At 53.0% G+C, this 23838-nt stretch overlaps 1 protein-coding gene and 1 long non-coding RNA gene across 5 annotated transcripts in view; one reads left to right on the top strand and one right to left on the bottom strand.

Annotated features, from left to right (window-relative positions):
• MSI1 (musashi RNA binding protein 1) overlaps nucleotides 1-18029 on the bottom strand; it is a 29056-nt gene extending 11027 nt beyond the window's left edge. For 3 of the 4 annotated variants that reach the window (XM_075110622.1, XM_075110624.1, XM_075110625.1), the window contains exons 1-6: nucleotides 17783-17941; nucleotides 17474-17514; nucleotides 17262-17343; nucleotides 17064-17148; nucleotides 12310-12351; nucleotides 10572-10664 (exon numbers count right to left, since the gene is read on the bottom strand). In XM_075110622.1, the coding sequence (XP_074966723.1) occupies nucleotides 10572-10664; nucleotides 12310-12351; nucleotides 17064-17148; nucleotides 17262-17343; nucleotides 17474-17514; nucleotides 17783-17841 (402 nt within the window). In that variant the 5' untranslated portion in view covers nucleotides 17842-17941. Of the gene's footprint in view, nucleotides 1-10571; nucleotides 10665-12309; nucleotides 12352-17063; nucleotides 17149-17261; nucleotides 17344-17473; nucleotides 17515-17782 lie in introns of all 4 variants that reach the window. The other variant, XM_075110623.1, reaches the window with a different exon arrangement.
• On the top strand, nucleotides 17902-20858 carry LOC142064979 (uncharacterized). The gene is made up of 3 exons (XR_012663256.1): nucleotides 17902-18589; nucleotides 18694-18876; nucleotides 19529-20858. It is a non-coding gene; the product is annotated as an uncharacterized LOC142064979 (long non-coding RNA).
• Nucleotides 20859-23838: the final 2980 nt, after the last annotated feature.

Below are 23838 nucleotides of genomic sequence, written 5' to 3'. Positions count from 1 at the left end.
GCACACACACCAGCTACCACACCAGGCGTGGCCCCAAGCCACAACCAGCATGGTCCCCCCACCAGCTCGGGGCAGGTGTTGCCGGGCTGAGCCCCCTCGGCCTGGCCCCTAGCAGCAAGCGACCCCAATTGTTTGCCTGTGGCTCCAGCCGGGGGGCAAGGAGCAGGGAAGGCATTGTTCCCAAATCCCAGCCTCAAAGGAGAGGAGAACTAAAGGGGGGGAGAAAAGCAAAGCTGGAGAGGGGAGAGGAATAAGGGGCCTCCCAGCGACAGGGGAAGCAGAGGCCTCAGACAACAGAGCCTGCCTGGGAAAGCTGGGAAGCACCCCTGCCCCCACCCCAGCAGAGCCTTTCCTCTAAGTGAGGTTTCCCACTGCTGGAGGCTGTAATTAGAGCAAATTTACTGCAAGGCCTGAGCAGGGCTGCCTTCCCGGGGGGAGGGGCGGTCAGCTCCCATCCCCCAGCCGGCCTGGGGCTGCTCTCCTCCCCAGCGAGCACATCACCGCCTGGTGCCACTTTTCCCCCCCATCTTCCTGCCGGGTGTTGCCTTGCAGAGATGCATCTGCACCACTCTGCAGGTCAGGCCCAGTAGGGTTAAAAAATACACTTCCAATCCCCTCCGTGTAAGCCCCAGTGTAAACCTGTCCCACTGACCCATCCCTCCTCTCTAATACCACTGCCTTAATCCGATTATGAAACTGGACATGCAAGTGCTCAGGGGAGGCAGCAGCAGTCTCTGGCCAGCAGCTGCCCTGGCCCTCCTCCTCCTCCTCCTCCGTGCAAGACAGCCATTCCCCAAGCAGTGAGCCCCATGTGTCCCTGACTCAGTGGAAGGATTGTTCCCTTGCCTTGTCCCCGGGAAGCATCTGCATTGCTGCCGTCTCTGGCAGAGCCCACCGATGAGGGCAGTGCGCTGCCCATTCCCCAGCACAGGCAGCTACTGGCTTCACTCATGGACAGCCCACAGCCCCAGCCAGGGAAGGGAGAGGGCTCCTAGCCTCAGGCCCCCCAGGACAAGATGGGACACCCATCTCAGTGCCACGAGGAAGGAAGGAGCCCTTGCTAATGTTTCCAGTGCACCACGAGCAGACAGAGATCATCTTTGATGCCCTTGAGTTCATCCAACACATCCACCCCACGCAAGATCCAGGTGATAACAGACAACCTGGCTCTCGCTCAGCCCGTGCTGTTCCCATCCCAGCTCAGCCTCCCTCGGCCAAGCCAAGAAACACCTGAGAAACGTGCCAGGCTTCCAGCCAGAGCCACCGGGGACATAAGACTTCACACAGACCCAAAGCAACTCCTCAGCAGCTTCCCAAGACACAGCCAGCTCATCACACTGCCGTTCCTCACCGTCGCTCGCTCCTGCCCCTGCACCATTTCCCTTCACAGTGCTAGCACAAAAGTGATGTGCTGGGGGGAAACCTGACACGGCTTTAAAATATTTCAAGAAGTTTTACTGTCTGTTTTTGTTCTTTTTTAAAGCTAGATCTGCTCCTCCATCTAGTTCTCAGAAAGGCTGAGCACATAGCTGTCCTCCTCCCCAGTAAACACTGGGAGAAAGCTGTCTCAGCAGCACTCGGCAGTGGTGCTGGTCCTGAAGACCTCAAATCAGGCAGCTGGAGCCCACAAACCCATAGCAATGGGAGATGGGCACGAGAAGGAAAAACCCAGTGAGGACGAGCACAGCCCAGGTGCCGACTTACTCTGGCCAACCAGCCCCAGCAACCACCTCTTCTTCGCAGAGCCTGGACAGCAGTAGCAGCTGCAAGTGGCAGAGCTCAGTGCACGTCCACACACAAAACCACCTCATGGCAACAGCCCAGGCGCTCCCGCAGCACTCGAGCACTCAGAGCCAGAAAACGTGCAACTGCTTCATCCCAACCATACCCTGTACGCCAAGAAGAGAGCTGCAGCCTTCCTCCATCTGAGCTTTTTTCTAAGTTTCTCCTGGCACTTTGAGATCAGGTGTCTACCCAGCACCCCAAAACATGCTCATCTTGCAACAACATATTTGCAGTAACACACATACTCTGTTTGGAATCTGTTTCCCGCCATGAACTAAATCTAAGATAGATAGATGTCTATGCATATATAACATATTATGTGAAATAGTCTCGCCCCAATCAACTGTAGGGCCCCAACTCTATAGGTACAACTGGTGGGTTTTATTGCTAAGAAAACCATGAGGATCTTCTTGTCTCTTTCCAAGGCAACAGGTGAGATGAGTTGGGTGGTCTCGGACAGCACACTGATAAAGCAGGACCCTGCAACGTGGGGGGTGGCAGAGGCAGTGCTGGGGCCTACAAAGGCCAGTGGGACAGGCTGCAGACGGGAGCCAGGAGAAAGGCCTCATCTGTGCCCACGGGGAGCAGCCATTTCCAGCACCCTGCCCAGGGGGTCTGGCCTCACACCAGATCCCTCCGAGCTCTTGCCATCGCCTCCTGCGGCATGGAGCTAGGGGAGGGGTCGGGGACCGGCTGCCCCGACCTGCCGGGATCCCCGAGACCCAGCACCACCCAAACACCCATCCAGCCCCTCGCACGAAGTGCTGACCGCTGAGGGGACGGCCGACTCCTGTCCACATAAGCCGGGCCCGCACCGACCCCGCAGCCGCAACCAGGCCTGAGTGGCGGCCCCCGGTGAGCGGCTATTGTGGTGGCGAACCAAGGCCCCCCCCCCCCGCCGCCGCCGGGCCGTTCCCGGCTGGGCCGCGCCGGGCCCCAACAAAGGCGGCCGCCGGCGGGGCCGTCGCCACGGCAACGCGGCCGCCAATGGCAGCTGCCGCCCGGATTAGCGCCGCGCACAAAGCCGCCCCGCTGCGCCCGCCCCGCCAGCGGCGGCGCCCTCGCGGGCATGGCAGGCGTGGCGGCCGCGGTGGCCCGCGGGAGGGCACCGCCGGGGCCGCTCTAGCCCGGCGCCCGCGCCCTCCCGCCGGCCAGCTCAGGCACACCGCCGTCGCACGCGAGGGGCTCGCAGCGCAGCGAGAGCCCTCTCGCACCGACTGCGCCCCGCTTCTGGGGGGAAAGAGGCGCCATCTTGCCTCATCCCCTCAGAGGGAGGCAGCGGGCCTGGGCTGAGGCAGGCGATGCCTCAGGGATCGAAGCCAGGGGTGTGATGGTGCGAATGGGGGAACAGGACTATTTGGGAACGGGCAGAAAGGGGGTCCTGACCACCCAGGAATGGAGGTGCCAACTCCAGCCAGTCCCCGATGGTTGACAGAGACTAAACAGGTCAGCTACCCAAGAACTGGATACAGAAGCATGTGGAAAACAGTACTTAAGAGTTTCAGAAACACCCCTAAGTTGATCTTTTTATCAGGGTGTAGAAATAATCTATGACTATAACTGTACTTCAACAAAGGCTTTTTTGCTGGGTGAATTGTCTTTCTCCCCATTCTCTTTCCCTCCCCCCCAACCTTAAATAAATATTTGTTTCAATTCTTTAAACACAGTCAGAAAAGCAGATCACTTTACTAGAAAACTGTTTAGCCTAGTGGTCAAGGCTCTCTCCCAGGGAACAATTTAACTTGCTGGTCCAAGCTTCAGTTATCCAACATTTGAGGTTAGAAGTTCAAAGTTTGTTAATTTCAAGGAATGATGTCTCTCCCTGTGTTGAGCTACCAGGGTCAAAAATGTCAAGGAAAAATGGGGTCCCCAAGAGCAGTGACTCTTGCTCTCTAGGTGTATCCTTCCCAAGGAACCCTACCACAGGAGACAACTTCTTTGGCAGGTACTTGGCGGTTTGGGGGTAGGTACCACAGCCCTGAGCCTTAAGCCCAAGCTGCCCAACATCACCTCCTCTAAGTTCTGTCTCCAGTGACTCACTCTTGATTTGGAAAACCAAATGGGAATGGAAGAAAAAGAAAGGCTTTGGCTCAGTGGAGGTAACAGGTTCAGAAAGTGAAAAAAGGTTTGTCCCTGGGGAGGAAGCTCTTGTAATCCTCCATGGATTTGCCACTAAGACCTCCTGCGTGAGGGCAGCAAGCAGCACCTCCCTGAGAGGAGGAGGCAGGCACTTCTCAAACCAGCACCTGGTTTTGATGAGAGCAATGTGGTGGTGACAGGAAAGGAAAGCGACAGTCACAGGTCTCAGAGAGACTCTCCACCAAAGCAGCCCTCAGTCTGGGCAAAATATTCAGATGCACAACTATGAGGCATTTCCTACCAAAACAGAATGCAGTACAATCCACCTGGCCTTGGCCAAAAGGCCTGATTTTTTTCAATGGCTTAGTCCCAGTCTAATATCTTTCAGTCTTCCTGGGACAGTCATAGGTGTCTGCAGAGGAGGAAGCCAATGGCAGCCTCATGCGGATTTAAAAAATAATAATAGAATTTCTAACACAAGTTTGATAAGAAGTGTTGGATGCACTTCCACATGGGCAGATCTTGAAGACAGTTGTAAATATTCAAGCAAAGGCTTTGTAGAGACAGGCATCTTCTACCTGAACAGCAACTAAAGATGGCTTGGCTGGTCCTAGAGGGAACCATGGCAACAAAGTTGTAGAAAAATCAGGCAGAAGAATAACAACTGTCAAGTCAGCTTTGACACGGGGAACGTAAACCAAAAGGATCTAGACACAACTTGGCCATCCTGTCAAGAGAGGGCATCAGCAACCCTGCAAGGTTCTCCCAGCTGCTCAAACAGGACTGGCCAATCTGGGGAGGAGGACGCACAGTCCCAGAGCCCAGCTCCCTGAAGCAGGCGAGCTGTGCCTGCACAGCTCCCAGAGGATGCTTCTTATCCCACTCAAAACTCTGGGAATGAGACTCGGGCAAGGTACAGAGCCTGCTCTTGCCACAGGTGAGCGGGACAACCTGTCCAGGCATTCCTACCTGCTCTTGCACTGCACCACGGGCACCTGGCAAATATCAAATGAACCACCAAAGACCTGAATGGCCATTACTGCTACAGCATTTTTGGCTATCTGCCTACCAGATGCGGAACATAGAGGACCCTTTGTTCCAGGGGCATTGTTACCACAAGCCAAACTGCCTACTGCTGCAAGAGAGGTGATCAGATTCCCCTTCTCCTCCCCTCCCCATCTGTTCATTGCAACCATGTTACATGTGAGAATTTGCATAAATTGCCCTCTGATCTGTGGAAGAAAATCCAAAATCCAGTTTGGAAAGCCACAGCAGGTTGACAAGTAGCTTTGATCCCTGAAATTTCCAGAGAGTGGCAGATTAAGGATTAATTAATTAACATTATCCTGATCCAAAGTGAGAGAAATCATGCCCTCTGTAAGCACAGGAACAAGCCTTTAAAGAAATTCCCCATCAGGATCTAAAGGTTCTCCAATTAGTCAGCAGGGAAAAGCTCATTTCATAAACCCAAGTCAACCACACCATTTTTCTGGCAGGTGTACATGAATATGTATTTGTGACAGACACACAAGCCCTTATCAAATCCAGCACCTCAGATATGGCGGTTTTCTCTTGGTCATGACTGGCCTAGAGTTGTTGTCCGAGTGAGATCTCAGAACCTGTCTGCAGCAAACGGTCCAGAATTTGGGCAGAGTATTAGATGGCAGCCTAAAGGTCAGAATCATCCTTGGACCTCTGCAGATCTTTTTTCTTGTTTGCTTCCAGGATATTTTTAGAGAGCAGATCTCTCTCCGGGCACAATCTGCCTCAGAGAGAGGCTGAGCTTCATGACCGACTCATCCACGTACACAGATCACCTGCAGGCCCAGGGAGAGATGCAGACTGTTTTTGAGAACCTTTCAAGCACTCTTGGAGCCACAACTGATTAGTGAGTCATGCAAAGACGTCATTGTGAATGTATGTCTTGCACTCCTGCTTCATGAAATGCTAAAGCACACAAGAAAACCATGAGTTCAAACACCTGAATTGGGTCCAGGCCACCATTTCTTCCAGTACCTCCACATTCCTAGTTTCTGAAAGGACCGACTTCTCTCCTAATGACAAACAAAGGACTGGCTGCACCAAGTTAGAGAAGAGGTCCACCTTGCCCAACAGCACCCCAAGATACCAATGAACAACAGACACTTTTGGAAGAACATAAAGACAAGGCAATGATATTACAATAGACCCCAGAATACTCCCATCATCTTCCAGCTATTTGTGATTCAGGGATTTCCTGAACTCAAAGGGATGTCTGTATATTTAGAAGACCTTCCATGAATTTGTCCAATCATTTTGGAGTCTATGCAAATTTTAGCAACAACATCCTGGGGCAAAGATCTCACAGTTTAGATAAGCTCCATGACAAAAAGATCTTATTTGTTCTGAGCCTCCTATCTTGTAATTTATGTGACTTTCTCTACTGCAAAACCTCATCAGACCAACTCTTGAAAAGGATGATCTGAGTTTTTTCAGTTATGATTTCAAACAAATAACCTTGCTTACAAGATCAGAGACCCAATAGTCCAAAGAAAATACTCTGATAGACAACCCCTTTCCCCCAAAAAAATAATCAGAACAACATATTCCCACAGGGTGAAGTAGAAAAGGAGGAAGCTGGGACTCGAGCTCCTCTGAGGCATTCTCATACATGTTGACCTAGACAGAGGACTAGCTATGCCTGAGGTAGTAGGTGCAAGATCTCTTCTTCCTCTCTTTCTATTTCAGGTTTCAGTGAGGGTGGTAGCCTGAATCTAGAGAGGCTGTTGAAATACTTCCTTGTGCAGTTTACAGATCTCCAACACCACCCAACTTAAGCCAAGACACTTGGCTACACATACTGTGAATGAAGTTCTTTCCAGGACTTCTGTCCTACAGCTGAAAAAAAAAATCTCTTTTAGAAAGCATGTCCATGGCCTTAGCTTGCTCTCTCAGAGAGATTCCAGTTTTGGAGCCAGAAGTGTTTTTCCTTGAGATCCTGCTATATTCAAAGCCCTAGCAGCTGCACCTGACAAACCATAGCCAGCTTGAGAGCACTTCTTAGTCTCTCTCACTGTACTAAAAAAAAAAAAAAAAACAAAAAACAACCCTTTGTATTTTCTTCCTCAGGAAAACAGCAGCCCATATTTTGCATCCACAGTTTTGGAAGAAAAAAAAAAGTGATCTTTGAAGCAGAGAAACTCACACTGTATTTGGGATCCTTTCTGAAGCTTCACCTTTTGTGCCTGTTAAAACCAAGCATTTTGATAAGAAGTGGGGTGCCAGCTTCTCCCTTTCTTCCTTTATCCCTAAGTAATACTCATGGATTTCCTCCTCACACATTTTCATTTTTGTTTTGCCACTTCCATTTTACAAAGCTGAGAGAAGGTTTTGGACACAGCAAGGAAAGAAAACAAAGCAAAAATACGAAAGTAAGTGGAAACGGCAAAATGGAAAACTCAAGACTTGGGAATTTTGTTTCATGAAAGTGGAAAGCATTTCATCTCCGGCCCAACCAAACTTCAGGTTTTTTTCCTGCTAACGGGCACACAAGGTGTTGTTTCTGACCCAAGAAGCATGGACACTAGCTACCTTGTTTCACAGATTTGGACTAGAAAGAACATCATGATAATCTAATTTGGCCTCGTCTGTACTGCAGGCCATAGCACTTCCTCTCTTAATTCCTAAAGCATGTGCATGCTTTTTGTCTGGAATAAAATGTATTTTTCAAAAAGCATCTATGCTAATTTAAAGGCCTTAAGTGGTGGCAAATCTAACACATGCTTAGGCTTGCAGCCTGAGGGTTACCTAGAAGAAAACCTTCACGCAAAACCCATTCAGCAGTCTGTATTCCCTTGTCCTCAGACACAGAACATGATCTCTCCCTGAAGCTTGAGATCCAAACTGAGCCTGCCACTGGATTCTCAAAGATCAACTAAAAATCACCCCCAGGAACCTGGTACCTTGATCTTGCAGAATCAAGACAGGATGACCTGGTGCTCCCTGCTCTCTCCTCTCTAGATTCTACACATTCCCATGCCTCCCTGGACAGGCAGGAGGAAGGAGGAGCGATTTTTCTGCTGCCAGATCCTGGAAGACTGTGGGGCTGCTCGGAAGAAGAGGGAGCATGGACAAAGCTGTCTCCCCAGAGGATAAGTCCTCTGAGGAAACAACTTTAAAAGCGTATCCTTAACAACTCCTTTTCAGATAGTCCCGATCCAATTCCAGAAGAAGTACTGGCCCAAACGACTTAGAAAAGATTTTTTCAGAGAGGCTTTCCAAGATAAGGATGACACAACTGAAGCTTCACCACCTCTCACTTAAAGATGCCATAAATCGAGGAGATTAAGACCACAGTCAGGTGCCAAGAATACCTCTGAAGAAGGGATCCGAGGAGACCTCTGAAAGCTAGGAGTCCCCAGAGTATCATAAACAAACGCCAAAAGAGCCTGTGTACCAAAATCGTGTTCTCCGTGACTCACATCTGAAATTGGAAGGCAGCAGTCTTTTCTTAGCCCTAGAAACCACAGAGTGGCACATTCAGAGCTCAGAACCCCAGAGCTGATGGCCATGGAGACTTTCCTCTGAAGCAAGCTTTCCCACTGATCCTGCGCATCAGCCACACGGAGCTACCAACTGGAGAGAATTTCTCAGGAAACAGTTCTCCTAGCCTTTGGTGAATTATCTGAGGCTTAGCCTAGAAGATGGTTACAGGCCAGGAGAGATGTTTTATACAAGAGCTCTGAGAAGTCTCTCCTCAGCTGAAATGTCCAGATGAGTCAGAAAACTGCCCTACAACTGGAGAGTCAATCTGACCAGCCCTGACCTCTCCCCACGGAAACTCCCCAGAGCCAAGAGGCCAGCTGCATCAGCCTCATGCAGATTTTCAGTGCCGGATGTTGTCCAAGATGCTGGTTCTTTGGAAATGAATTGGACTGAGCTATGCAGAACTCTTCCTTCTGCCCAGTCCCAAGAAAACAATCTGACATGACCAGTTCTTGCCAGTCTCCTGACGTCAGGACACCTTTCAGCACATGACCATTAAACAAGAGGAACAAAACAGCGTAACACCCCAAAAGAACTGGAAAGTACTTCTCGAACTAGAGCAACTGTAACTACTTGTAAACTGAGTGGTACATGACATGCTTCTGCTGCAAATTAACAGAGGTACAGTTAAGATTAAGAGGGGATTATGCCCAAGACATTTTGTTTTCCTATCAAACGCATCCATCAGCAGCGCAGAAGCACATGCAAGTCAAACTAACAACCTTCAGACTACAAGGACAACACCACCTTTAGTGGTGACGCCATGTAAAAGCTCTTGGGGACGCAATAGTTTGCTTATTTCTACTAGAAGATAAAACCACACAGAGCTAACAACTAGCAAACATGGGGATATCTGACCACTTTTGCTGTTGCCACGTTCTCTTAGGACTGAGCAGAAATACAAAGGAGTCCCGCTTTGCAGTCACAATAGCATACCAGGACATGCAGATTTGACTTCAGAAGCTGAATAAAGGTACTGAGCAAACACTTGCTCCTAACTTTCTACCCCAAAGTTCCAACAGTATGGCAAAACTGGTTACAAAATTCCCTTTCCTTTCACCAATTAATGTGCTTTAACATATCATAACCCTTTTTGCAGGATCTTTCAGAAGGCAATTAATACCAAAGCCTTCAACCCTCACACTCTACAGTTCCTGCAGTACTGTCCTCCACATCCATGATGCTATCGCAGGGTCCTGGCCAGATTACCACCCAGCAAACTGTGTTCTGCCCCCACAGCCGGGCAGGAAGGTCCCAGCAGCTACACAATCCAACACTTCCTTCCCCAAACAGCAAACCCATGCACACCACCACCAAACAACAGTGACACAGGCACAGTGTCCTGCCCCAGAGGTGACCGCATTCGGCATTTAGGCACAATGATCCTCTTCAGTTCCTAATCCCATTAAAAATCTTGGGATCCTTCAGCCTAATATAACTGCAATTGCTCCTGGGATGCTCACAACCTCCTATCAGGGGACTGAAGGGCCAAGACCGAGGCCCCCTTCTATCCTCTGATTCAGACCTGAATCACAATTTGTACACCTGGCTTTCACAGACCACAATACAAGTGACTTCAATCCACAGAAGCCCACCCTTCCGTGAGCCGCCAGCTGGCACAGAAGAGACAGACCAACACAAGGGACAGCCTTAGTGCCAAATTTTCTTCAAACATCCAAACCCAACATCACTGCTTGCCCAAAACTCAGCAGGAGAAGTTTCAGGACCAAAAGGCTTATTTTAATAAAGGATTACCAAACTATCAATCACAAGGCTCAGAGTTAGAAACAGGCCAAAATCACAGGTTTGATGCTACAGCTGTTCTGTTAAGAGTGTCTACAAACCTTCCTCCAGCATTTAAACAAACTGCAAATCTGCAGGACCAAAATGCCATAAGAGGCCTCTGGATAGGGAAAAGTGGAAAATCATTTCCCTTAGCCCAGGTCCAACCAATTCCAGGAACAAGCACAAACAATTTGTTTCAAATCAACACAGGACAGGAGTCACTGGCTGTAGCCCCTACAAAGACATTACAGCCACCCAACATCTATAACTGACTTTCAGTCTACCTAACCCCATGCAGAAGACTTGCAGGCTCCTAATCCCACCTCCACAGAAGTTCAGAAAACTCCTTTTTGCCCCAGAAGCAACAGCTTTGATCCAACACCACTCAAGAGACTTACCTTCCCAAACTGCTCGAAATACTGTTTCACATCCTCCACAGTAGTGTTCACGGACAGACCACCCACAAATATCTTCTTCGTTCGAGTCACCATCTGGAAGAGGGAAGGACAGGAATTCACCCAATAAACCCAGGGTGAGCAGAGAATGAGACTCAAAAGGCCACTGAATCCCCTCCTCTGCCGGGAAGCGCCTGCCCCTTTGCTGCAGCCAAGCTTCCACCTCCTTGAGGCCCCCTGGCCAAACGTGGCCAGCAGGTCTGTCCCACGCCAGACCCCAAGGCATGTTCTCACCCTCGCACCGCCCTATCGTGCTTGCCAGCACCCAGCCACCACCTCCTCCTCAGACAGCACATTACCAGCCTCTCCCATCGCTAACCTGCTGCTACTCTCTTGGCACCTTCCCACCACCCCGAAGGCACAGGGCACAACTGTCCCCTCCCCAGCCCTCCAGCTCTTCCCACAGCCCTGTCACTTCACACAGCCAGCCTCCTCCAGGCTCCACCAGAGATGCCCTCTCTGCTTCCCAGAGCAGAAAGATAGGCAGGAGGCCTGCCAGCACAGGGAGGCTCCCCAGGCTTCGCCCTCCTAGCTTGCAAATTGCAAAGCATCCAGTCTTGCATGGAGGAAGCCTCATTTTGCACCCATTCCCCCAGTCACTTAAATGGAGCCCAGTCAACTCCCAGTTAAATCTTTTTTGGTTTTGCAAGATGGCAAAGAGAAGATCCCTCTGCCACTTGTCACTCATGCAGCTGGGACAAGGAAGAAAAAAAACTACCCTGAGAGGGGCCACTGCTGCCAGGCACACCGACATCCTTTGAACCGGCTCTCCAGCTGCATCCTCCCCTTAGCTGCTTGGCTACACCCCTGCTCTCAGAGGAACACATGGTCCTAATTACCCCAAGGAGCATAGGGCTAATCCGCAGCAATTCCCTGGCTTGGAGAGCAGCCCGTTCTAACACTAAAGCACCTTCTGTCACCAAACTGCTTAATGGAATTAACCCAATTCCTACCATGTGCTTCCTGGCTCCAGTTACTCAGGATACCTGCTCACCAATTGTTCTCAGTGCCTGATCCCTCTTACTTCCCTCCCAGCACCAGTCTCCTCTTCCCTCTCTGCTTCTCCCCAGCTCTTTCTCCCATGACAGCACTTGGAATTGGGACTCTGAACTCAAAAGCTCCCATCCAAGAGCAAAATTAAAGGGAGACCCAAAGCATCAAGGTAGTCTCCAGCCTGCTGCTGGCTCCTCAGTTAAAAATTTCTAGCTGCACACCTGGAAGGTTCCTGCAACTGCACATTTTGATGCCAGAGCCTCTCATGGATAAAGACCAACTCGACCCTCCTTCCACCTGTACCACATTGCAGCATGGAGCTGTTCTGTATCTCCTTAGGCCTGAAGCTTCCAGACTCTGGCGGCAACTTCGGAAAGACAAAATTTGCCCTGGGCAACACTTACTTCACCAGCTCCAACTAGTGCATCCTAAAGTATAACCAAGGGGTCTCTCCATTCCTCCAGCGCCATGCAAGCCCCCAACGCTGCACTGCAAGCCCGACAGGAGTGTACCACAGTGCAGCACATCACGCTGGTGGTGCAGCACAGCATTTCCTGCTCCAAGGGAGTCCTGAGCAGGCCCCAGGGAGCGACCCTGTTGCACGCACTGGAAACCTTACACAGAGGGATAAGATCCACCACCACAAATTTCACCCTTTGGAATGGCAAGGACTGCCCTCAGTACTTACCTTGGGCTGTGCTCGGCGTGGGAACGCTACCTTCGGGTCAATCTGAAAGAGAGGTGGGGAAGAACAGGTGAACACACTTTTGCTGCCTATTTACAGATGCAGGCTTTCCTCCATGCACACGGCCATCTCTGCCCATGTGGCACCTTGCTAAAAACCCAAATAATCTACCTGAAGTGCATAAAATGAAGCTGGCTGCTCAGTAAGGTGTAATCCAGGGAGACTACAAGTCCCAGCATGCAGTGGTCTGTCTCCAGCTGAGTGCTGGCCAGACGCGCCCAAGAGCCCATCACATGCTGGGATTAACAGGCTGGGCTGCACCCTCCCACTTGGCCTGCCCCTCGGTGCCCTGCATCACCAGCCTCATACTAAAAGTGCTTTCTTTTGCCTTTTTGCTCTCCCTCTTCACTCCACCTACAAGTACAGGGCTCACCTGGGTAGTAACAGGACAGAAAAGGGGCAGCGCAGAAAAAGCCAAACATTTCATCCCACAAAACACAGGGTGAAGAAATTAAAGAGCAGGCAGGACGGCACAAATTAAACCGAGGAGTCCAAAGCCCCCCAGGCTGCGGAGGCTGCGGCCGGAGGGCAGCATGCTACCCCTCTCCCCAGGCTGCACTGCACACAATGACGCGATACCTCCCCTCCGCAGGCTGAGCGCTCCATTGTGCCTGTTCAGCTTCTCTATAAACCTGCTGCCGGTCCCTGTGCTGCCATCCAGGTGCCACGCATTCTGCTGGGCTCAGCATGGATGAGCGCATGTCTGCATTGGCCTCACACCACCACCACCACCACCACCACAAAAGCCGGGACAACACTAATGCAGCTGCAAGCCAAGCACCCACGAAGCCTCCTCTCCTCCTCAGCCACCACCTCTTTCTTTATAGCCTATTTTTACAGCAACTCCTGTAAAGTTACATCACATTGGGGATGATCCAGACCTACAAATCAGCTTACAAAGACCTATGGTAAAGGCAGGTCTGGCTCATCCCTGCACTTGGACACGCTGCAGCTGAGAGTGCAGCCCAGAGCATCGTCCCATCAGCCCGGCAGCTCAAACAGCCCAAAAGGAAGCTGTGTTTCTCCAGCTCCTCTCACTGCTTTGTTCAGCTTTCCAGCCTGGCGGCCCTCCCGTCCCACGTCCTTTCACTTGTCACAGAGCCCCAGAGTTCAGCCTCCCCATGCCCTTCCACCACCTCCCCTCCCTGCCTTCCCCACCTCCATCCTGACTCACAGTCTACAACACAAATAAACTCAGCACGTAAGTAAACAGAGGCAAAAGTGAAGAGCACAAATAAACTCAAAAATAAACCTCCCTCCCCAAGCTGCAAGCACCGGCAGATTAGCATACCCTCCGGTGCCTCCCTGGGGCATCCGAACCCTCCCTCCCCTCCCTGCGCGCACACACACACACCCCCCCCCACCATTTCCTGGCTAGTGCAGACACCCACAGAGAATTCTAAGGACAGGGGACGGCAGGAGACCAGGAGGTTGATGGCAGATAATAAGCAAAAACAATAATCTACTGTCTTTTACTTCTCAGCCAGTGTCATTCAGCTCCTGCCAAGAAGATGCTTTCATAGTCAGCAATGCTAAGCTCGGCCTCATTTTCTCATTACCCTGAGTGTGATCAACTGGGCAGAGATAACGCGTCCTCCTGGCTGGAGGGAGCAGGCAGTCATTTCACAAATTCTTCTGCACAACCAGCTATTGTTGCAGGTAGAGGGAGGCCGGGGCAACCGACTGCAGGGGCAGCCCTGGGAACACGCGGAGGGGAGCGAGTTCAGTACCAGACTCAAGTTACTCAAACTGGACCGCTCCTCAGTGGCTGGAGTCTTTCTAGTTAAAGCAAAAGCACTGGTACCTTATTCCCTCATTTCTAGTGTTAAAACAAATAGCCCTGGAGGAGTTGTGTTTCAGTGTCACCCACTGACGTAATGAATCCTTTTTACAAGCCTAGATAGAAACCTGCTAAGAGTAAGAGCATTCAGAACTGCCCAGATCGTATCCAAAAAACAAAACCCTGGGATCAGGCTGTGGTGCGTGGAAGTCACTTGAGCACAAACTGCTTCCACTTCACCCCACACGGCTCTGGGGACAAGGAATCCCCCTGACCTTGCAGGCGTACCAAGCAGGCCGGCCAGGCTCCTCAGTAATGCTCTTCAGGCCACCTAAGGCACCATTTAATTGCACAAGTCATGTAACTCCTGGGTCAACCCGGCTGGTATCAGTGCCCCAAAACAGGGGAAGGGCAGGGAAGGACCCGTGAGACCTCAGGACTGGGTTTGTTCATTCATCACACCTCTGTGGCTACCTTTGCTCTGTTAGTCAGCGCTGCCCGAGAGCCACAGTTCTCTCCCTCCACCACAAAAGACAAACCCAGCAAAAACTCAGTAATGGCAACAAAGAAACGACAGGGCGACCCAGCACTGCCAAGCCTGCTCTTCCTAGAGCACATAAAGAAGCTCAAGGAAGCGGCCAGCTGCAGCTTTACAAAGTCACGCAGATCTTTTACCTTGAGACCACAAAGCCAATTCTCATATCAAGTATTTCCATAAATAACCCCGTGGGCCACTGCTATCTAGCTTACAAAGAGGAGTCTGAAAAGCAGAAGGTTCCCCCGGAGAATCGGGCCAACAACCCTTGTTAGGGTAGGAAGAATTGGAAAACAATGAAGCAACAAGTTGGGCAGACACTGTCTATCAAGTACTGCTTGCCAGGAGACACCGAGCCTTTCAGGACACCGGGCCTTTTCCTGCAAAGTTTCATAAAGCCCTAAATTAGGATCCAGATGAGTTTGTGTCATTTAACCCATGACTCACAGCAGAGCCTTTCAGTTCAGCAGGGAAAAGCCATACGGAGGCTCCACACAGTACCACAAGACCAACCTCTCACCTGGCAAATACCAGGCAAAACACCCCAAAACATGTGACCCAGCTGAAAACTGTGCTATATAAAAAATAAAGAGGAAGGGGAGAGAGGATCAAAGTTCCTAACAAAGGAAGGGCCCTGACAAAACTGCCCCCATTCTCTCTGCCACGCCGGCGGGGCGAGCGGAGCAGATGCAGCTGGGAATTTCAATGGCTGGCCGGTCCCCATGCGCCCTGCGCCACGAGGCCCTGCTGTTCTCCTGCAGCGCCCGCCTGCCTGTCCGCCCCTGCCCTGCCCGTCCCTCCCTGCCCGCGTGGGCCGCACAGTGGGCTGCACAGCAGCTTCACGCAGGCCGCAGCAGCGGTTTGGGGAGAAGAATGGAGACTGTGGGTTTCGGCTTGCTCCTAGCCCCAAAACACTTTCAGGATTAGCGCTACAACAGACATCCATCACTTGCCTTTCCAAGAGGGGTCTATGCCAGCCCGCAGACTCATGACGGGACTAGCTGAGCAGACACTGTGTTTACACAGGCTAGTAAAAAAAAAAAAAGAAAGAAAAAAAAAAAAGAAAGCCCTGGGCCCTCCTCAAAACACTTTACCGTAACCCTCCCCCAGAGCAAAACTCACTTTACATCACTCCTGAAAGGAGGAGGGCTGGGAGTCCTGGGGACCCAGCCTCTGCCAGGAAGGCTGGGGTAGGTTTAACCGGGAGCTCCCGTGGGGAGGAAGGACCTGTACACATCAAAGGGAGCGATCCAGGCAGTTAAACAGGAACAGACATAAATCTCACTGCAACTCACACCGTAAACTCTAAGAAAAGGGGTCTCGCTCTCCCGCCCTCTCCCTTCTGCCGAGATAAAGGCTAGGATGCCCGAGCCACGCGCTGTGAGAAATAAAGTTGCACGTTTGGGCTCCTCGGCAGCCTGTGCTCGGAGCCAGAACACCTCCCCTCACCATGCCACCCCCTCATAGCCCCCGCCGCTTCCCCATCCCTACCCTCACCTTCACCCCAGGGCAGCAATAAGGAAAAGGAATTCAGGGGAAGGCAAGTCACTAAAACTACAGAGAAGGGACCTCCCACTCAGACACCTCACCCCCACCCCCCCAAAACAGCCTGCACATCTCCCAGGCACCATAGATTTGAAGGCAGGACCGGGCACGATATACCACTGACCCAGGAAGCCATGGAAATCTTTCTGCTCACCCAGTCGGGGCTCCTAATCAGCCCTCACTTGCAAGGCAAAGGCTGGAGCTGCAGCCACTCCAAGAGGCTGGTGGTGGCCCACATGGGCGGGTGCTGGCCATGCTTGGAGACAATAAAGTCTTGAACCTCCACAACCATTACAAAAACTTCACCTGGGCACATCTCTGAGGCACACAGCATGAAGGCTCTCTGCTGAGGGGAGGGCACGGGCCACCATGGCTGGGGGAAGCAGGGCCTGGGTGGCGGGTGACAGCACCCCTGGGGGGAGGGAGCGATGCTCGGCAGCACATGGGGGGCAGGGGCGGCTCCCTTCTCCCCAAACGCAGCCATCTCTGTTTCCCGGTGTGAATCCTGGCCCCAAATGCGCTCAGGTGTCCCAGCTCCGAGAGGGCCCTGATCGCTCCTCAGAGGGGCCTTACGACCGATGGGTGGGGGCAAAACCATCAGCGGGATCTGCAGACCCACGCCAGGACGCTGGCCCCAGGGCTGACGGTGAGGCCAGTGCTTGGATGGCAGCAAGGTTACCCACCGGCGAGAGGGGCAGAGAAGGGGCTGATCAATCCGTATCGGGAATCGATAGTTTACAACCTCTAACTGGAAATCAAACACCGCAATCAACAGCCGCTCCAAGCACAGCCGCTCTGCCAGCAAATGCACCCCTGAGATGAGAGAAGTCATCTCACCGTCTTGGAGTCCAGTTCATGTCTGGATTGGGCCAGGACCTTGTCGACGCCAGCCTGGTCCATGAACGTGACGAACCCAAAGCCCCTGAGCCCCGCAGCCCGGGCAGGAGAGGGGATGCGGAGAGAAGAGAGAAAGTTGGTTAAAGTGGCGGCCGGGCCGCGGCGGGGGCGAAGGGAGGCGCGGGCCCGGCCTCTCACCTGGATCTCTTTGTCAGCGGGTCCCGCATCACCAGGCACTCCTTCACCTCACCGAACTGGCTGAAGTACTCCCGCAAGCCCTCTGCAAGCACAGCGCCCACCGTTGGGTGTCCCGGTCCGGCCCGGCCCCGCCGCCCCCGCCGGGCTCGGCCCCGGCCCCGGCCCCGCCACCCCCGGCCCCGGCGGCAGGTGCGGGGCGCCGCGGCGCTCACCTTGCGTGGTCTGCCAGCTCAGTCCCCCGATGAACATTTTGCTGCGGGCGGAAGGAGAGAGCCGTGAGTGGGGCCGCGCCGGGGGGCCGCGGCGACCCGCGGGGGTGGCGGTGGCGGCGGCGGGGCCGGGCGGGGAGGGGAGGGCGCGGATCGGCCATGTTGGCAGCGGCACCGCCGCCGCTGCCGCCGCCGCGCCTGCCCGGGCCGGGGGCCGGGGGGAGAGAGGGAGGGGGCGGCCGGGGCCGGGACCGGGTCCGGGACCGGTGGGGGGGCGGGGGGGAGCGGCGGGGGTGGCCGCCGCGGCGGTACCAGGGGTCGTGCGGGGAGTCCGGGGAGGCGAGGCCGGGCTGGCTGCCGTCTGTCTCCATTCGGACCTCTTCTCCCTGCGAGGAGCGGCGCCGCACTCCCGGGGCAGATGAGCGCTGGAAAAGGGGCCGGACGGACAGGCCATGCTGCCCCCTCCCCCGACCCCTCTCCGCCGGGCGGGGAGGGAGCGAGGGAGGAGGGCCCGGCGGGCACAACCTGCCCGGCTCCTCCCACCCCCGCCGGCCCGCCGGCCGCCCTGCGCATAAAACCCGCCGGCGGCGCCGGGGCCGAGCACCGGGAGCCGCGCCCGCACCGCGCCTGGGGAGTGCGCCCGGCCCCGGGCGCGGCGGCGGCGGGCGGCGGGAGCTGGAGCAGCCCGGGAGCCCGGCGGCCGCTTTGTCCCTGACCGCGGCGCCCGCACCTGCCCCGGGGCGGCGGGCGGACAAAGGGTGGTGGGCCTGGCCTGGCTCGCTGCGCTCGGGCTCGCCGCGGCGGACCCCGGAGACCTCGGCCCGGTGTCCCCATCCTCCCCCCCACCACCACCCCCGGGGTCTCAGGGCGCCGGCACCGGACGAGTCAAAGCGGGCGCGGGGAGGGCCCGGGACCGGCCCCTCCGAGGGCGCTCCCAGGGCGGGAGCGGGGCTGGCCCGGAGCCGGGCACCGGGGACCCCCGGCACCTGCACCCGAAGCGCCTTCCCGGCGCCCCGGTCCCTCTATTCCCCCCCTCACAGCCCGCGGGGAGCGGAGGGTGCCCGGAGGGTACGGCGGTGCCCGGAGCGGAGCCGCTGCTGGAGCCCCCCGCAGCACCAGGTACGCAGAGCCCAGCCTGCGCCCTCCGCCCGCGGATCCCCACGGAGGGCGGCCGGGCTGGCCCCCGGGTCACCGCGCAGTTTCTCCTTCGTACAAATTGACAGGCAGATTCGTGCCAAGCTCCAGCCTCGCTCCACTGCCACACGAGTTCATCCACATACTGATGGCTTCTGGAGCAGGTCCGCGTGCTCTCTGCCACTGCTCTTGGGCAACCCGGCCTGGGGGGCTGGAGGACCTCAGCCAGGAACAAATGAAACGCTGGTTGTCACCTGTAAAGCTCAAGTCAGGTGAGAGCTGTAGCCTCTCTCTCCTGGCTGCGCCGTGCATCGCTCTGAGAAAGGGCACGCGTTTGCGTCTTTAGCACATCGGAACAGAGCAGGCACAAAACCTCTGGTGGCAGCTGCTGTGAGCCCTTCTATTGCAAGGGGGTACCCTGGGGTCCCAGGCATGTGTGCGCCACTGGGTTGCCAAATATTGCCCGTGTGCATCTGTAGCTCTACTCATTTTAGCGCCAGGTATTGACAGCTGTCTGTGCCATCTGCATTTGACCCTTCTTCCCCTTCTCTTGTGACTGCTTCTCCACTTGCCAATACACCTCAGCTCCCTCCTGGACAGGGACCAGGACACCTTTGTTTTAACAATATTTTGCAATAGTATCTTTTGTTACGTGGGCTCATCCCAAGGCCGGCGGCTCAACACTGAGTTAAATTCATCCTCTGCCCATTAGCTCTGCCAAACCATCATTCACCTACTCCATTTCTTGAGCTGGGTCAGTGACACCATCCCACCTCCTGGCCCCATACCTGGGCAGAGCAACACGCTCAACACCAGGGACTTGGTAACCACCTCTGGAAAACGAGCTGCACAGCGTCCTGGCTCCCACTGCCACCAGTCCAGCTTGAGCTGCTTCTCCAGAATAACCTACTTGTCATTCCACAGGGCTGAAGTCACTGCTTTGGGTGGAGGTGCCCTGAGAGGCAACTGGGCTGGTGCAGAAGAAAAATATAAATAATGATGCGCAGAGGTGATACAGCAGCTGGCAGCGATGGGGAAGGGCTGCGCAGCCAGTGGAAGCAGCCATGCTGAGGCAGCCTCTCGGCCACCTCCTCTTGTATGTTCTGAGAAACCTGGACGATGGCTGGCTATCAGGAAGCCACCGCTGGCGCCTGCCCTGCCACCCAAACTCACTGCTGCTGAGCTCTCCCATTTGGATGGCAAATGCTCCGAACGGGGAGACTGACATTTTCAAGTCACCTGGCACAAGTTTTACGCTCCATAATTGCCCAACATAGGCACAGTACTAATGCTAATTAAACACAAGAAAGAAACAAGTAACAAGAGCTCAGCGTTGGACACACTAAAGGATAACATCTCTTGGTTTACTGCCAGTGTATTGCTATAATTTTAAATATGTGTTATTTATGAGACAGATAAAGCAGAGCACTCTGAGGGACACAGTGAGAAGATGCTTCACTCTTATCTTTTTTTGCATTATGTTTATTCTCTTTTTCTCCACCAAAATAATATTGGGGAAGGGAGAATAGAATCAATGTGAGTTAACATCTGTGAACATCAGAGGAAGAAAAAGCAAGCCTTCAGGAGGATTTGGATAGAGGATGCGGTTGGACTTGCATCACTGGGAATGACACTGTACCATGTAACTTATTCCGAGGCCCTTTCCAAACCATACACGCGATGTTTTGTATTTCTACCTTAGGACCCCAAAATGCTTTGTAAATATCAATTCATTTATCTCTGTAACACACCAGACAGCGGGTCTTGAAGAATCTGTTGATTAGTGACAGTAGGAAGCTTTCCTCACAGAGAAGTAAATATATAAAACATTCTGGACCTTATGATTGGAAAGATGATCTGCCGAATATAAAATAATGCAGCATTGTATTCCTGGGGCTGCAGACAGACAGCTGTAGTGCCTCTGTGGCTGCTGCTGAGAGGTTGCCAAACACCAGCGAGATTAACAAAACTGCTCAGTTTTCTTGCTGCTATTCAGCGTCTCGTGTGTGGTAGAGTGACACTATCAAAATCATGTCCACTTCCTGCTGAGGAGGATGATTGGCAAAGCTCTGCCCAGCACCACTGGCAGACACTGGAGTTATTCATGGTGAGAGGGAGGTTCCAAAAAGTGGAGTTTAGGGGAGGGGCAGGACAGCAGCCACCTCTTTTCCTCCCTCATCATATAAGGCTTAAGGAGAGATTGTGTCTTGGAGACCTGTCTCTAGCCAGGAGGTTTTGGCAGTTGGGTGCTACGAGAAGTTTTGCTTTTCATCTAGTTTGGACAGTTGATAAACGAACTGGAATTCAAATCATTTTTGTAATATTTGCGAAACGATGCTGAACATGCAAACCTGGAAGATATTAACTGCGGCTCAGTAGGCAGCCTGGGGGCAATGCCAGGCTCTGGCAGTGGCTTCCGGTGGGGCTCGCTCCTGCTTTGGGAGGGGTGCTGACCCTCTGGAAAGGCTGATGGCAAAACCTCCCTGCTAGCACATGCACAAGGCAGCCAGGGGTGTCTGCCCCAAAGGGAACCCACTGCTCAGCCCCCTCCTGCCTGGCAGGAGCTGGCTTGGGGCAAGAGTCAGGCATACAGGGGGAGAAGAGCTATTTAGAGAAATGGAATTATTTAGACTCCATTCAGGTGGAGGGGGAGGGACAGAATCAGCAACAGGAAGAGAGGAATGGCTGCAAAGGCACCGAGGATTTCTCTGCTTCATGTAAGAAACCTCGCAGAGCAAGATTCGCAACGGGAAAACAGGCTATGTGGTGCAGAGCGTTGAAGAACAGGGTGGGAAAGAATAGAAGAGAGGAACAGGGCTTGCATGCAAGAGAGAAAAAGAGAAACAGGTGTGGGTGAACAAGGAGCAGCAGAAAGGGGAGTATGAAGAGTAAGTAGAGACAACTGGGGTAACTGGAAGAAAGGAGAGAGGGGAGGAGAGGGGAGGAGAGGGGAGGAGAGAGGAGGAGACCACCCCAGTTATCACAAAACAGCAAGAGGGATTGGAGCCTCAGGAAAGCAAAAAAGGGGAAAGAGGTTTGCATGGGATGGAAAGTAGAAGTAAAACATCAAGAGAACTTGTAGCGTAGTGAATAGGGACTCAGCAAAAAAGGAGAGGTCTCTGAAGGGCAGTAGGAGACTGCAGGCTTCCGCTTGCTGCCCTGGGAGTGATGGCTAAGGGAAAAATCAGAGAGCCCTTCCCACTATTCTCCCTCTCTACAAGCTCTAAAGACTACTGCATGGTGTCCATTCTCTCTGATCCTACCTGAACTGGTCCAGCAAACGAGGGAGGAAACACTGACTGCTCAGCTCTAACACCAGAGCTGCTCCGCGCACCGAGAGCGCCCAGCACTGCACCAGCCTGGCCCCTGTGCAGGTGCCACCGCTCTGCAGCAGCCTGCAAAGGGTCCCCCTCTCCAAAGAGGAGCTGAAAACGTTTTCAATTCCCATTAGTTTTTTTTTTTTTTTTCTTAACAGAACACTCCAAAGATTGCATATAAAGTGACTGAAAGCAACAACGGATTTCAAAATGAGACCTCTCTCCTCGAAGGTGCCCTGAGCTCCACCTTCCTCCTAACCTCGTAGTTACTATTTGTCACAGGCTTCCATCCATTGCTGCTTCCTGCTCCACCCTTGCTCCTACCTAACCTCTCCCCAGTCCTCACTTCAGCAACCTGTGTAAAGCGGATCTTTCCCACAGCATCCACTGTTAAGAGGCTCTTCTGCAGCCCAGAAGCAGAGCATTGTCCCCTGCTCTTCCCCTCCTCGCCTGGAAGCTCAGAGCTTCTCATGGGGTGATACAGAGGGATGCATTTCCTCACCTTTAGGGAGGAGACATGAGAATGGACACAACAGAAATCCACCAGATGTGCTAGACCGTTTTAAAGAAGACGTTGATTAAACTGTTCCTTGTGCTCATTGAGGATAAGGCAATTGGCTCAGCTAGCACAGAAGGAGATAAAGGTTAGATATTACGAGAAACTTAGCCACGATGAGGATGGCTAAAGATGGAAGAGGTCGGTCAAGAAGGCCAAGGAGTCCCCATCCATAAAGACTTTTAAGAACAAAATAAGCAAATGTTGGTTTTGTGATCAGGGTCTCTTCTGTCCTTGCCTGGCGCAGAGGTGACCTCTTGGCACCACTTTCAATCCTCAGTTTCTACAGTTTCTTCATCATGCGAGGTGAAAGGACAGAGTTTGGAGTAAAGGAGGCAAAAGTGAGGGTTTGTCTAACAGAAAGGGGAGTTCTGGGTGTGTTCCAGTGCACAGATAGAGGCTAGAGAAGAGAGAAATAACGCAGAGAAATGTAAAGGCTGGGGTTCATGGGCACAAGTCAGGGCAAAGGACAGTGCAGCATGGGGCCAAGCTGCACCAAACACACCACCAGGACTGCAGAAAAGGTTTTGGACTGGGCGGGGTAAATAGGGGTAAGAGAAAAAGGCCCGAGTTGGGTTTGAGGGCATCACCCAGTGCAGTGGCTGCCAGATAGCTTAGACAAAATGGGCTTCTGTATTAACATTTTTAAAAAGTATTAAAGTTATACATTAAAAATAAAATCCTGTGTCCCAGTGGGGGGAACAAAAAAAAAAAAAAGAAAGAAAAAAAAAAACCCCAAACACAGCACCACACCAGGCACACCGCTGTCTCCTTGCAGTGACGCTGCTGGGTGCCTTGCAGCACAGCTTGCTGGGCCTCCAGCTTCTCAGGCAGGGACCAGTGATGCTGCATTATCAGTTGACCTGCACATCCTCTGCCGGTCTGGCGCATGTGTGAATTATTCATCTGGGGCTGAAGTCAGCACCATGTCAAGGACCTCTAAAATCTGCCTTAAAGATAGCAGGGTCCAAGGGAATGGGGGAGCAAGGGGAGAACAGGGCTCAGGGGAAGGAGGATTGGATTCTCCGCTGAGATGCTTGCAGAAGGCGGAAAATCTGGGTACTGGCACTGCCCCAGAGCAGCACCAGAAGGAAGAGGCACTTACCAGAGCAAACAGAGAACTTTTGGCTCAACACACCAACAGGAGCTAAGCAAGCAGAAGCCGTTTCTTCATCCCCTCTCTTTCAGGACAAAATCGATTTCCTACCTCTGCCATTACACTCACACTGGCTTTTAACTCTCCCATTTCTTCAAGACTTACTTTCTAATCTAAGCTGACGGGACCTTTGCTCCACAAATCCCAACAGCACTTCTCAGAAGACAACTTTATAGCATTCTGGTACTATGGTGGTGTAAAGTAA

This window comes from Phalacrocorax aristotelis, chromosome 15 (genome assembly GCF_949628215.1).
Source record: "Phalacrocorax aristotelis chromosome 15, bGulAri2.1, whole genome shotgun sequence".
NCBI lineage: Eukaryota > Metazoa > Chordata > Aves > Suliformes > Phalacrocoracidae > Phalacrocorax > Phalacrocorax aristotelis.
The sequence above is the reverse complement of the archived record's forward strand: the minus strand, read 5'-3'. Positions and strand labels throughout refer to the sequence as shown.